Source organism: Dromiciops gliroides, chromosome 3 (genome assembly GCF_019393635.1).
Source record: "Dromiciops gliroides isolate mDroGli1 chromosome 3, mDroGli1.pri, whole genome shotgun sequence".
In the NCBI taxonomy this organism is placed as follows: Eukaryota; Metazoa; Chordata; class Mammalia; order Microbiotheria; family Microbiotheriidae; genus Dromiciops; species Dromiciops gliroides.
In genome coordinates, this window is record NC_057863.1 from 394,801,213 (window position 1) to 394,817,041 (window position 15,829).

At 36.6% G+C, this 15,829-nt stretch overlaps 1 protein-coding gene across 1 annotated transcript in view; it reads left to right on the forward strand.

The window, feature by feature from the left end:
* Window positions 1-15,829, forward strand: part of CNTNAP5 (contactin associated protein family member 5) — a 974,910-nt gene that overhangs the window by 629,206 nt on the left and 329,875 nt on the right. Inside the window, 2 exon segments of the mRNA XM_043992699.1 lie at window positions 3,560-3,733; window positions 3,736-3,759. Of these exon segments, the coding sequence (XP_043848634.1) occupies window positions 3,560-3,733; window positions 3,736-3,759 (198 nt within the window).

Here is a 15,829-nt window from a genome sequence, read left to right on the forward strand (position 1 = left end):
CTTAAGTGTTTATAAACTGACTGATTTCCAGGTTTGAGAAATTGTCTTTATAATTAATATTCCTTCCTTGGTCCTCATTTAGCTCATTTGTAATGTGAAGGTATTAGAATGGGTGATGTCTGTGATAATTTCTGTCTCTAAAGATCTATGAAGAGTAGTAATTATTTACATTACTTGTAGATTTTCCTTTGCTTGGACAGTTGGATGAGAGGGATAATGATGTAAGGATAGCCACATTTTTCTGTATTGGATGTTAGAGATTTCCCTTAGATAACCAAACCCTTCCTTGTTTAATATCTTATTTTGGTGCCCCAACATATCTCAGGGACCAAAGTGTCACAACACATCAATTTTCCTAAAACAAGTAACCAGTCTAAGCTCATATAGTTATTTGTTTGGATTTGATGGTTTTTAGTATTCCTTACAGTTTTAAATCTGTAATACCATGAGCCTATGACTATGCCCGATCAGGGCTTCTTTAACTTTTTCCACTTGTGACCCCTTTTCACCCAAGAAATTTTTACACATCCCTGGGTATATAGGCATATATAAAATAGGTATACATAACATTCCATTACACTACCTTATATGGGATTGTCTCCCATAGTTTAAGGCACTTTACTTTAGACTAGGTCCCTAGTCCATTTAGCTTGCTAACTGGTTCCCCAGTGGAGGTGTCTTTCCCAGTCCCTTTCAGAATATAGAAGAAATGCAGGGATTGGCCATCTGGGAATGGCAGTTAAAAAGACACAATGTCAAATAAACATTTATTAAGTGTTGACTACATGTCAGCCACTCTCCAAAGTGCTGAGGAAACAATGAAAGGTAAAAGACAATCCCCAAGCTTAAAGCACTTACAGTCTAATGGGAGAGACAACATACAAATAATAACATGTACATATGTACAAATAACTGTACAAAAGTGATAGAAAGGATAAAGTAGAAATCATCAAGAAAAAAACAAAAGAATTAAGAGTGATTAGTAAAGAATTCCTGAAGCAGGTAGAACTTTAGCTGGAATTTGAAGGAAGCCAGGGAAACCATGTGTGGATAGAAGTGAAGAGGGAAAACATTCTATGCTTGAGGGATAGTCAGAGAAAGTACCCAGTCAAGAAAGCGAGTGTATTGCTTGAAGAACAGCAAGAACATGAGGCAGGATTGTTGGATCACAGAGCATATGGTCAGTGTAAGATATAAGAAGACTAGAAAGATACACGTGTATGTATGTATGTATGCATGTATATTTTAAAGAGCTTTGACTGACAAAGAGAGGGTTTTCTATTTGACCTTGGAGTTGATAGGAATCTCCTGGAGTTTATTGAGTAAGGGGCTGATATAGTCAGACCTTTGGTTTAGGAAGACCACTTTCACAGCTGAGTGGAGGACGGACTGATGTGGAGAGAAACTTTAGGCCAGGAGACCAACTGGCAGGCTATTGAAATATTCCAGAGTAAGAACTGGATAGAGGCCTATGCCAGGCTGGTGGCAGTCAGAGAAGAGAAGGAGAAATATGTGAGAGATATTAAGAAAGTGAATGTCTTTTCAAGAAACTGGAGAGAAGCATATGATAAAGGGTGAGTTGAGTATGCCACCTATCTTGTGAGCCTGAATGACTGAGAAGATGGTGATACCTTTTATAGTAATAGGGAAGTTAGGAAAAGAGGAGGGCTAAGCTAATAAATTCAGTTTTAGACATCTTGAATTGAAGATGTCTACAGGACATTCAATTGGAAATGTGAGACTGGAGGTTGATAGGGAGCTTAGGACTCAATAAGTAGATTTGAGAATCTTTAGCATAGTCGAATCCATGAACTGATGAGATCAGCAAATGAAATAGTATATAGAGAAAAGAAGAGGGCCCAGAACTCTGGGGGAAACCCACGGTTAGTGGCTATGACCTGGATGAAGGTCTAGTGAAGAATATTGAAGAAAGATCAGATACATAACAAGTAAAACCAGGAGAAAATATACAAGTAGCCTAGTGTGGTTTAAGTACTCTTTTCAAGCTGCCTTATTTCACCTGTATGAATACATATGAAAGTATGGATTTGACCCCCTCCTCCCCTTTCTTATTGGGTATATTATAACCTTACATACATATTTCCTCAAAAACTGAAAGACCCCAGTATTTTAAACAGCAAAACAAGCAGATGTTTTAAATTTAAAATTAAACATTGAAATAATTTCTATAAAACAGGAAGACATATCCATACTAAGAAATATAAGCAGCAAACATGTTCTGAAGGGGAAATCTCATTGGCATTTTGTCTTCTAATTTCTGTAACCTAACAATCCATATGCATTGTTCCATAGTAGATGTTCTATAAATATGTGTTTAATTGTGAAATATTCCTAGTCCGGAAGGGAAATGGAGGTCTCTGTTCCTGATTTCTAGAAAAGCAGTGCTTCCCCCTAGCTGCTACATGTCAGAAGGTGTACTGATAGACAATTAATGCAAAAGAGCAAATTTAGATACTCACATCTGCCAGCTCAAGCTATATTTTGACTTTTAGGATAAGATTGAATATGAGGGGCAGCTAGGTGGCACAGTGGATAGAGCACCGGACCTGGAGTCAGGAGTACATGGGTTCAAATCCGGCCTCAGACACTTAACACTTACTAGCTGTGTGACCCTGGGCAAGTCACTTAACCCCAATTGCCTCACTAAAAAAAAAAAAAAGACTGAATATGAAACATGAGGAATATAGAAGTTGCCACAATCTCTTTGCCCTTGTTACAAAATTTCTTTCTGCCACCTTTTTTGTTCACTAATTTTGTTCAGCAGTGAATCAGCCAAAATAAGCAGTCATTCCCAGTCCAGTAATATGGGGATTCATTTTGTGATATGTATTAGAAATTTAGTTTGGGAAATATTTTGCTCAATTTTGTGTAGCTAAACATGATAAGCTATAAAGTAATACATTTTGCCACTTTATCCTCTGTGGCCTAAGGTTATTTAAGAGAGGTTATTAAAAATCTCTTTCAAAACTTAATTTTTTTCCCATTAGGATATTGCAAAACATGTTTTCAGTGGAGTGGAGTTAGATAGCAACATAGAAACCACTACTTTTGAGAAGCTGAAACTCCATGATACACATATTGGGATTTTAACCATTGTACATTCACTTCACATACACCTTCCCAACTTTAAATAAAAAGAAATTCCAGGGAAATAACAGTACCTTGTGTTATGTGCTTTCCATTCTCTGAATTCTGATGGCATGTAATTTCCGTCCTGAAATGTTGAACTCAATGCTAAATTGTCTAGTATTTCCTGTGTTATGAATAAATCTTGGTGATCTCAGTGTACAAGAAGCCCCTGAATGTGTGTGTGTGTGTGTAGAGGAGTCAGGGGAGCATTGAGGGCATAGGGGAGACATGTCTTCCTCTTCATATATCCCCCACATCCCCTAGCAGAAAGCTGGTGGCAGAGCGAAAGCACAGACAATTCATGAATAAACACTTATTGAATGAATGATTGATTGCTATTGCTTGGGGCTCTGTGCTGTCTTGCTGCTTTGTTTTGTAACATCCCCTTCTGTTGTATTGCATTGAACAGAGGATAAGATCTGGACTGCCGTGCAGCATAACAACACAGAGCTCACTCGAGTGCGAGGGGCACATCCCAAGAGGCCCTATGTCATGTACTTTAACTACAGCAGCAGCATGGAGCAGCTGGAGGCGATGATCAACAGTGCCGAGTACTGTGAGCAGGAGGCCATTTACCATTGCAAGAATCTCGTCTGCTGAACACCCCCAGTAAGTTCCCTGCACCTCAGCTCTTTCTTTGCTTGACCCTTGCTGATTGCCCATTTAGGCCTTTAGGGCCAGAAAGGAGAAGTGTTAATCCCAGGAATTACTTTCCTTGTACCCAAGTCACAGTCAAAAAAGTGAACAGAGGAGAATCTGCCATATTAGGTGTAGGTGCTTGGTGTGAATGGAAGGACCTTGTATTAGGTCAAGAAAACTTCCTGTGTTTTTGACACTGCCAATCACTCTTATAGTAGGTTCTTAGAAGCAACAGGATACAGTGGAAGGAGTAATGACTATGAAGTCAGAGAACCTGGGTCTAAAGGCTAACTCTGATGTTTCCCACCTATATGATCTTGGGCAAACCACTTTTTGCCTTTGGCCCTTGGTTTCTTCTTCTATAAAGTGAGGATGTCAGTCTAGAAAGCCTCTGAAGTTGTTTCCAGCTCTAAATCTATCACCTTCTGACTTTGGGCACATCATTTAACTTGGTTGTTCATGTTCATCATTTGCCAGATGGGAATAATTATGAGTACGTAATGTCCATTCTGGCTCTAAATATTCAAAAGTCTTACTGGATCACATGTGATAAATTCTATCAAATTGCTTTGAAGTTTATAAAGGTTTCCACAAATTCAGGGTAGTATTATTTTTGTCATTGTGGCTACTAAAAAGAGGTAACAAACATCTGCTCAAAACTTAGTGTTTTCCTTTCCAAGTCAATGTAGAATAATTGCACTGGTTTTCAGTTTAGCAGATTGCAGGAATTAACAACTGGGATTCATGAGAATGGGGTGTGGTATATTTACTATACTGTAGAATATGCACTGGAGTCCTGAGTTCTAATGCTTTGATGCTCCTGTTAAAATTAGCCTGTATATCAGTATCTTAAGGAAGGAATGCATTGCTCTGGTCAAATGAAAATCCAGCACTGACTGTCAGCATTCACCACTATGATCTATCCAGTCCACAATTCTGTTGCTTCTGGGTGTATCAAATAATATTTTGGAATCCACTATTATCAATTCTATTGTATTAAAGTCCACAAGTAATTTTTAAGGTACCGCTATATGTAAAGTATTCTGGATTTGCCTCCTGGAAGATATAAAAAGGTTTACATGACATCTCTGTCTTTATGGAGTTTAGAATGCAGATATGAAACAAAGGTAGATAAGTAACTACAGCATCATTATCTACAGTACAAAATCATACTGAAAAAGTTCCTGAACAATGTTGATGAGACTCTTTTAAGTTCAGAAAAGGAGGAAGTTTCATTACTTACTAAGGCAGATTGTTGGGGCAAGGAAGTCTTCCGAAAGAGGTCAGACTTTAAAGCATAGGAAGGAACTCAATAGATGTTGATATGCTATGAAGAGAGAGGTAGAAATAGGAATCAGTGAGAAAAATGGCAGAGAGGTGTGAAAACACAAAGATTGTGTGGCAGGGAATGGACCAGTTTGTTAAGATTATGCGTGAAGGTACACGGGGAAGATAAAGCTCAGAAAACAGGTTGATATGTCCTTGTGGAGGAACTTAAATGGAAGGAAGAAATGAAAGAAAAAAAGTATTAAGTCCCTACTCCTTACTAGGTGCTAGCCATTATGATAAACACTTTTAAAATATTAATGCAGTGGATTCTCACAACAGCCTGGAAAGGTGGGTACTACTATTATCCCCATTTTACAATTGAGGAAACTGAACAGAGGTTAAATGATTATCTCAGAGTCACAAAGCTAGTAAGTATCAGAGGCTGGATTTGTACTGAGGTCTTCCTGATTCTAGGCTCCATCCACTGTGCCACTTATCTTCCAGTTTAAGGAATTTGAAATTTATCCTGAAGATATTGGGGAAACAGTGAAGTTCTCAGTGCAAAGGAGAGAGAAGTTCAGTTCTATGAATAAGGAAGGTTGGTTTGGTTGTGATTGAGAGAGTAAGTTGGAAATGCAAGAGGAAAGAAGGAGAGAGATTAATCAATATGTCACAAACATTTATGAATTGCTTTGTGTACCAGGAATTACAAAGAACAAAGTGGAATTATTTATTTTCCTCAAGCAGATTATATTCTTTTTTAAAATTAATAAAGTATTTTATATTTTTCCCGGTTACATGTAAAAATTGTTCTCAACTTTTGTTTATACAAGCTTTCCAATTTCAGATTTTTCTCCCTCCTTCCCCTCCCTCCCCCCTCCCCTAGACTGCAGGTAATCTGATATAGGTTATATATATCTATATATCTATATCTGTATCTATATCTATATATATATACACACACACACAAAATAACATTAAACATATTTTTGCATTAGTCATGTTATAAGAGAAAAAGCAGAGCAATGACGAAAAACTTCAAAATAGAAAAACATCAGCACCAAAAACAAAAGAAATACTATGGTTCATTCAGCATCTACACCACAGTTCTTTTTTTTTTTTTTCTTTCCTGGATTTGGAGATCCTCTTCTATCATGAGTTCCCTGCAACTCTTCTGTACCATTGCATTGGTGAGAAGAATATAGTCAATCACAGTAGACCAAAACTCAATGTTGATGATACTGTGTACAATGTTGTTCTGGTTCTGCTCATCTCACTCATCATCAGTCCACACAAGACCCTCCAGGTTTCTACGAACTCCTCCTGCTCATCGTTTCTTACAGCACAATAGTATTCCATTGTATTCATATACCACAACTTGTCCAGCCATTCCCCAATTGATTGATATCCCTTCAACGTCCAATTCCTTGCCACCACATAAAGAACAGCTATAAATATTTTTGTACATGTGGATCCATAACCCCTTTCCATGATTTCTTTGGGAAAAAGACCCAAAAGTGGTATTGCTGGGTCAAAGGGTATGCACAGCTTTATCGCCCTTTGGGCATAATTCCAAATTGCTCTCCAGAATGGTTGGATCAGTTCACAGCTCCACCAACAATGAATTAGTGTTCCCATTTTTCCATAGCTTCTCCAACATTTATTATTTCCCTTTTTTGTAATTTTAGCCAATCTGATAGGTGTCAGGTGGTACATCAGAGTTGTTTTAATTTGCATCTCTCTAATCATTAGATATTTAGAGCATTTTTTCATATGGGAATAGATAACTTTGATTTCTTCATCAGAAAACTGCCTGTTCATATCCTTTGACCATTTCTCAATTGGGGAATGACTAGGATTCTTATAAATTTGATTTAGTTCCCTATATATTTTAGAAATGAAGGCTTTATCAGAAGTACTGGCCATAAAAATTATTTCCCAGCTTTCTGCCTCCCTTCTAATTTTGGATGCATTGTTTCTGTATGTACAAAAAAATTTTAATTTAATGTAATCAAAATCATCCATTTTGCATTTTATAATATTCTCTATCTCTTGTTTGGTCAAAAACTGTTTTCCTTTCCAAAGATCTGATAGGTAGACTATTCCTTTCTCTCCTAATTTACCTATGGTATTTACCTCTTATGTCTAAGTCATGTATCCATTTTGACCTTATTTTAGTATAAGGTATCAGATGTTGGTCTATGCATAATTTCTGCCATACTATCTTCCAGTTTTCCCAGCAGTTTTTGTCAAATACTGAGTTCCTATCCCAGAAGTTGGAGTCTTTGGGTTTATCAAACACTACATTACTAGTGTCATTTACTACTGTGTTTCCTGTGCCTAGCCTATTCCATTGATCCTCCACTCTATTTCTTAGCCAGTACCAGATAGTTTTGATGACTGCCACTTTATAGTAAAGCTCCAGGTTTGGTACCGCTAACCCAACTTCCTGTGAATTTTTTTTCATTATTTCCTCAGATATTCTTGATTTTTTGTTTTTCCAGATGAATTTTGTTATTATTTTTCTAGCTCTATAAAATAATTTTTAGGTGGTCTGACTGGTATGGCACTGAATAAGTAAATTAATTTAGGCAGTCTTGTCATTTTTACTGTATTAGCTCTGCCTATCCATGAGCAATTGATATCTTTCCAATTATTTAGAACTGATTTGATTTGTGTGAAGAGAGTTTGGTAGTTGTGTTCATAGAGTTCCTGGGTTTTCTTGGCAAGTAGACTCCCAAGTATTTTATATTATCTACTGTTACTTTAAATGGAATTTCTCTTTCTATCTCTTGCTGCTGGACTTTGTTGGTCATGTATAGAAATGCTGATGATTTATGTGGATTTATTTTATATCCTGCTACTTTGTTAAAGTTGTTAATTGTTTCAAGTCATTTTTGAGTTGATTCTCTAAGATTCTCCAAGTATACCATCATATCATCTGCAAAGAGTGATAGTTTTGTTTCCTCCTTGCCTATTCTAATTACTTTAATTGCTTTCTCTTCTCTAATTGCTCAAGCTAATATTTCTGGTACAATATTAAATGATATGGGTGATAATGGACATCCCTGTTTCACCCCTGATCTCATTGGGAAGGCCTCTAATTTATCTCCATTGCATATAATGCTTTCGGTAGATACTGTTTATTATTTTAAGGAAAGCTCCACCTATTCCTAAACTCTCTAATGTATTTATTAGGAATGGGTGCTGTATTTTGTCAAAAGCTTTCTCTGCATCTATTGAGATAATCATATGATTTTGGTTGGTTTTCTTATTGATGTGGTTGATTATGTTAATAATTTTCCTAATTTTGAACCAGCCCTGCATTCCTTGTATAAATCCCACCTGGTCATAGTGTATTATCCTGGTGATCACTTGCTGTAATCTCCTTGCTAATATCTTATTTAAGATTTTAGCATCAATATTCATTAGGCAAATTGGTCTATAATTTTCTTTCTCTGTTTTTGCTTTGCCTGGTTTTGGTATCACCACCATATTTGTGTCATAAACCGAATTTGGTAGAACTCCTTCTTCACCTATTTTCCCAAATAATTTGTATAGTATTGGAATTAATTGTTCTTTAAATGTTTGGCAAAATTCACCCATAAACCCATCTGGCCCTGGGGATTTTTTCTTAGGGAGTTCATTAATGGCTTGTTCAATTTCTTTTTATAATATGGGTTTATTTAAAGATTGTTTTTCCTCTTCAGTTAATATGGGCAGTTTGTATTTTTGTAAATATTCATTCATTTCATTTAGATTGTCAAATTTATTGTCATACAGTTGGCTAAAATAATTCCTAATTATTGATTTAATTTCCACTTCATTGGTGGTAACATCACCCTTTTCATTTTTGATACTGGTAATTTGGTTTTCTTCTTTCTTTTTTTTTAATCAAATTAACCAATATTTTATCTATTTTATTGTTTTTTTCATAAAACCAGCTCTTAGTTTTATTGTTTAATTCTATAGTTTTTTTTGCTTTCAATCTTATTAATTTCTCCTTTAATTTTCAGGATCTCTAGTTTAGTATCTAATTAGGGATTTCTAATTTGTTCTTTTTCTAGCTTTTTAAGTTGCATGCCCAATTCATTAATCTCCTCTTTCTCTTTTTTATTCATGTAAGCATTTAGAACTATACCTTTTCCCCTAAGTACTGCTTTGGCTGCATCCCATAGATTTTGGTATATTGTCTCATTATTGTCATTCCTTTGGATATAGTTATTGTTTCTATGATTTCTTGTTTGGCCCATTCATTCTTTAGAATGAAATTATTTAGTTTCCAATTGATTTTCATTCTACTTTTCCCTGGCTCTTTCTTACATGTACTTTTTATTGCGTCATGATCTGAGAAGGATGCATTTACTATTTCTGCCTTTCTACATTTGACTATAATTTTTTTGTGCCCTAATACATGGTGAATTTTTCAAAATGTGCCATGTACTGCTGAGAAAAAGGTATATTCCTTTCTATCCCCATTCAATTTTCTCCTGACATCTATCATGTTTAACTTTTCTAGTAATCTATTCACCTCTTTCACTTCTTTCTTATTTATTTTTTGGCTAGGTTTATCTGATTCTGAGAGGGGGAGATTCAGTTCCCCCATTAGTATAGTATTACTGTCTAATTCCTCTTGTAACTCATTTAACTTCTCCTCTAAGAATTTGGATGCTGTACCATTTGGCGCATACATATTTAATATTAATATTACTTCATTTTCTATAGTACCTTTTAGCAAGATGTAATTTCTTTCCTTATTTCTTTTAATGAGATCTATTTTTGCCTGCATTTTGTCTCAGATAAGAATTGCTACCCCTGCTTGTTTTACTTTAGCTGAAGCATAATATTTTCTGCTCCAGCCTTTTACCCTTACTCTGTGTGTATCTCTCTGCTTCAAATGTGTGTCTTGTAAACAGCATATTGTAGGATTCTGGTTTTTAATCCACTCTGCAATTTCCTTCTGTTTTATAGCAGAGTTCATCCCATTCACATTCACAGTTATTATTACTGACCGTCTATTCCCCTCTATTCTATTTACCCCATTTGTACTTTTCCCCGCTTCTTTCACCCTATTCCTCCTCACCAATGTTTTACTTCTTACCACTGCCTCCCCCAATCTGCCCTCCCTTTTTATCACCCCCCTCTCTTTTCTTTACCCTTTTCTCCCTTTCTTTTGTCCTCCCTTCTATCAGTCCCCCCTTTCCCTTCCCCTTTTGCTTCCCTAAAGAATGAGCTAAGTTTCTTTATCCCAATGAACATATATGTTATTCCCTCTTTGAATCAAATCTAATGAGAGTAGGGTTGAAACAATGTTTCCCCCCCCCCTCCTTTCTTTCCCTCTATTGTAATAGGGTTTTTTTTACCTCTTCATATGATATAATTCATCCCATTCCACCTCCCCTTTCCTCTCCTCCCCATAGACTCCCTTTTTAACCCCTTAATTTTTTTTGTATCATCACAACAAAGACAATTTATATTTATACCCTCTGTGTAAAGTCCTTCTCTCTGTCCAATTACATTTACAGTTCTTAAGAGTTATGAGTATTATCTTCCTGTGTAGGGATATAAATAGTTTAACCTAATTGAGTAACCTTTTTTTTCCCTATGTTTACCTTTTTAAACTTCTTTTGAGTCTTGTATGTTAAGATCAAATTTTCTATTCATTTTGGGAAATATTTAAAGTCCCCAATGTCATTAAATGTCCATCTTTTCCCCTGAAAGAAAAAGCACATTTTTGCTTGGTAATAGATTCTTGGCTGCAATCCAAGCTCCTTTGCTTTCCGGAATATTATATTCCAAGCCTTGCGGTCCTTTAATGTTGAAGCTGCCAGGTCCTGAGCAATCCTGACAGTGGCTCCAAGATATTTAAATTGCTTCTTTCTGGCTGCTTGGAGTATTTTCTCCTTCACCTGATAATTCTGGAATTTGGCTACAATATTCCTTGGAGTATTCCTCTTAGGGTCGCTGTCAGGAGGTGATTGGTGGATTCTTTCAATGATGAATTTATCCTCTGATTCTGTGATATCAGGTTTGTTCTCCTTAATAATTTCCTGGAATATGGTTTCTAGATTCTTTTTCTGGTCATGACTTTTAGGCAGTCCAGTGATTCTCAAGTTGTCTCTCCTGGATCTGTTTTCCAGATCAGTTTTCTTTCCAATGAGATATTTCACATTTTCTTCTATTTTTTCATTCTTTTGATTCTAATTGACTGATTCCTCATATCTCATGGATTCCTTATCTTCCACCTATCCAATTTTAATTTTTGTTTCTTTGTTTTTTGGGGTTTTTTTTTTTGCAGGGCAATGAGGGTTAAGTGACTTGCCCCAGGGTCACACAGCTAGTAAGTGTCAAGTGTCTGAGGCCAGATTTGAACTCAGGTCCTCCTGAATCCAGGGCCGGTGCTTTATCCACTGCGCCGCCTAGCTGCCCCCCAATTTTAATTTTTAAGACATTGTTTTCTTCAATGACATTATGTACCTTTTTTTTCCATTTGGCCAAATGAATTTTTTAAGGACTTGTTTTCTTCAGTGAAATTATGCACTTTTTTTCCATTTGGCCAGTCAATCTTTGTGCTTCCTTTTCCAAGCTGCTGATTCTTTTTTCATAGTTTTCTTGTTTTGCTTTCATTTGTCTCCCCATTTTTTCTTCTACCTCTCTCAACTGATTTTTAAAATCCTTTTTGAGCTCTTCCAGGAAGGCTTTTTGTTCTTGAGACCAATTCACCTTCCCTCATGAGGCTTCACAGGTAGGAAATTTGAGGGTATTGTCCTCATCTGAGTTTGTGTTGACTTCTTTCCTATTGATACAGAAACTCTCAATGGAGAGGGCTCTTTTTTGCTTCTTACTCATTATTGCAGGTCTGCTCTGGGGGCACCAGGGTCTCTGTTTTGGGTTTTTTGTGCAGGAGTATAGGTTCTGTGTGACTGGCTTTTTACTCTGAGGGCTTTATAGTGTGTGCAGTTTGCCCCCCTTCACTTCCTGTCTGAACACGCTCGGCCAGGTGCCCGATCCCGCCTGTCTGGTTCGTGGCCCTACAGCTGGCAACCTGCCTTCAAGGCCAGTGCAGGTAGGTTTTTCTACTGTCCTTTTTGGCCACCAGATTTTTGAGCCAGGTTCCAGGAGCTTCAGTTGTTCGGCTGTGGCCCGCAGCTCCTGCTGAATTGCCCTGATCCCCTTGGCGCTGGGCTGCTGCCTTGTGCTGGGCCTCCCTTTTGCCCGAGTCAGACCGACCTTTTCCTGAAATCTTCTAAATTATCTCTGGTTGGAAGACTGTGTCTCTCTGTCTCTTTGCAGGTTCTGTAGTTTCAAAATCCATCCAGAGGCTTGATTTATTGTTCTTTTTGAAGGAACAGAAGGAGAGCTCAGGCAGCTTGCTGATTCCTCTCCACCATCTTCAAGCAGATTATATTCTAATGGGAGATCACATGTATACACATAAGCTTATTTAAAATGTATACAAAGTGAATACAAGGCTGTATCTTTGGAATACAGCTGTAGCAGCTGGGGAAGATCAGGAAAAGATTCCTGTAGAAAGTGGTACTTAAGTGAAATTTTGAAGGGAACCAGCAATTCCAAGAGACAAAGATAGAGAGAGTGAATTTCAAGAATGGGGTATAGTCAGTACAAGGGCACAGAGAGAGTAGATTGAATATTATGGATACAATGGTGAGGAGAATATTGCTGTATCATAAAATATAAAGGGGAAGAGTCAAGTGTAAAAATATTGAAAAGGTAGAAATATACATATATATGTATTTGTGTTTAATGGTAGGCCTTTCTAGGGGGAAGGAAGGGGAAGAAAAAAAGAAATTTGCATGATAATTTTGTTGTATATTTTAAAAGATTAGAAATTGTGCATGGTAGATTTGCAGTTTTATGTTCCATAATCTTTTGTTGTTGTTGTACTATGATATGGATATGCTTGTTGTATTCCATAAATTAAAAATAAAATACAACTGATAAACAAACAAAAACAAGTGGAGGGGTTAGCCTTGGTAAGGAAAAAGGCCATTTCATCATGGTAAGACAAGGGTGAAAGGACATATTGGCAGAAGAAACCTGAGTGATAGGAGAGAAGGAAGAAGGCAAAAGGGGGACTTCACGGTGAATGGATTGAACTTTTCCTTTAAAATATAAGACAAGGTTCTCAGCTGAAAGAGTGGGGGACAGGGGAGCCAAAGAAGGTTTGAGGAGGTAATAAAAGGGTTTGGAAGAACCACAGTAGGGAGTGGGATAGTGACTTGATCAGAAAAGTATAGTAGTAATGCCTAGGAGCAGCAAGGGCCCAATTGATTTTAGGGATGATAAATTTGGAGGGAACACAGCAGAATTGTGTTGATTTTCTCTACCTTCATTCAGTAGCATGTGTGTAGGAGCAAAGTTGATAAATGGTGGCAGTGGTCCAAAACTGAGACTTGGCTGTCATAATTGGCAATATGATGAAGGGGCTAGAGATTTAAGAAAAGACAGTATAGTGTTTCATTGTTTCATCAAAAAAACAAGACAAGAAATGAAAATAGTTAGGTTAGGAGAAACGTCCTGGGAGAGAATTGAGGGGTCATCAAACATGAGAGGGGTAAGGAATGTATTTTTTTCAAAATTTTCTTTTTTAATAGTATTTTATTTTTTTCAATTGCACATAAAGACAAGGTTTTAACATTCATTTTCTATAAAGTTTTGAGTTCCAAATTTTCTTTCTCCTTTCCTTACCCTTAATGGAAATGAGTGTAAGTCATGACTCAGTTTATTTAGACTGGGTTCATTTAGGGAGTTAGTTGTTTTCCTATATATGAACTTCAGTTCATGGACCTTTTACCCCTCAGAAGCCCTTTTTGACCTACATTTTGTCTCCTAGCATCAGACAATTGAAATTCCTGCATAAAGCAATCTCTGAATGTATAAGGAATCCCTTTATGTGCTCTAGGGATGCAGCTGATACATGAGTAATCTTTGAATGGTATGAGGTTAACTAAGCATCTCTGAAGTCCCTCATTACCACAGTTTTTGTATATTCTTCTGTTCACAGGGTTTTAGACTTCTTTAATACTGTACTTTTGCTTAAATCTTACTGTCATTTTGGTGGAAATCAGGATTCTGGGCCAAATAATTCAGTCTGTCAGAGGAATTTAAAATATGCCCTTTTCATATGAAAATACAGATCCAGGTCTTTTATGCCTATGCTTATCTTGGGAAATTCTAGTTTGGCATGCTATGCCTAGTGACCCGAAGTTTAGGAGCTGGTATAATTTTATGAAGTAGAAAGGGCTAGTCATTGATTTTCTTCCTGTACCAAAGGCCCTCTCAAAATCAAGGAATGAAGATAAAAAAAATTAGCATAGAGGAAAAGGCCTGGAAGAGGCATCAGAGGAAATTTGGAAATTAGTTAATTGTTCATTTTTTTTTAACAATTGGCTCTTAGACCTATATAACCTAAATCTGTTGATTCATCTATCCATATCCTAGATCTATATATTCATCCTTGCATTAACAGCTATGTATTGGACATTTCTACATGCCTTCCTTTAAGTATAACAAAATCAATATATCCAAGCAGAATTCAGTATATTTTTTAAAAAATCAAAATTCCTCTGAACTCCTTACTTTGTGAGTACTACTACACTTAAAGTCATTAATGTTTATAACCTTGAAATCATCTTCAACTACCCACTGTCTTTATTCTCCGTTTCCAATCAGTTGCCATGTTTTATTGATTCTATGTCCTATGCATTTATCACATCTATCCCATTCTGTCTACTCACAGTATCACCATCTTAAATCATGCCCCCATCATCTCTTTCCTGGATTATTGCACTAGCCTCCTAATTGGTATTCCTGACTCAATATATATTTCCCTTTTCCAATCTGTCCTCCAAATAGCTGCAAAAGTAATTTTTATAAACAGATTTGACCATGTCAACTCCTCTATTCTCTATACTTTGGTAACTCCTTATGATGTGACTTATAACATCAAATGTATACTCTTATTTGGCATCTAAAGAGATTTGGTTCAAACCTATTTTTCTAGCCTTAGTATTCATTACTCCCTTTTATACACCTGGTAGTCCATTGAATTTCCCTTCTTACTGTTACTCACATGTATTCCATTTCCTGTCTCTTTGCCTTTGTATATATTGACTTCCATGCCTTTGTCTCCTCATTTCCTAAGAATCCTTAATTTCTCAAAAAGTATGGTTTAAATAGAACTTCCTGCATGAAACATTTCCTGACCCCACCAGCTGCTAGTGCCTCCCCATAAAATTAATTTATACATACATATTACATATATCTATATAAAATATATTCCTATGTATATATTTATATATTTTTAATTTGTATAAATACATGTATATGTATTTTTGCACATATATATTGTAACGATTGGAATGATGCCACCTGCTGGAGACTTACTGTAGAAGAGTTCCGCCCATGAAGCGAAGGTCTTTGAGGGCAAGACCAGGAGTGTTTTCTTTGGCATCAGGAAGTGACGCGGGCTAGTGGGAGGAGGAAGGAAGAGACTGGCGCTCGGTCTCGCTCTTTTTCCTGAGGATGCTGGTGGAGAGGGGAGCTAGAAATGCGCTCTCCCTTTAATAGATAGGAATCTAGGCCTTTCTCTCTCTCTTTACCAAATTCTTATTCTCCTTAATAAATGCTTAAAAGCCTAACTCTTGCTAAAGCTTATAATTTATTGGCGACCACTCATTAGATATTTTAGACAGACTAGCTAGAATTTTAGCCCTTAACAGTATATAGATATTTTCACCCCAATAGAATG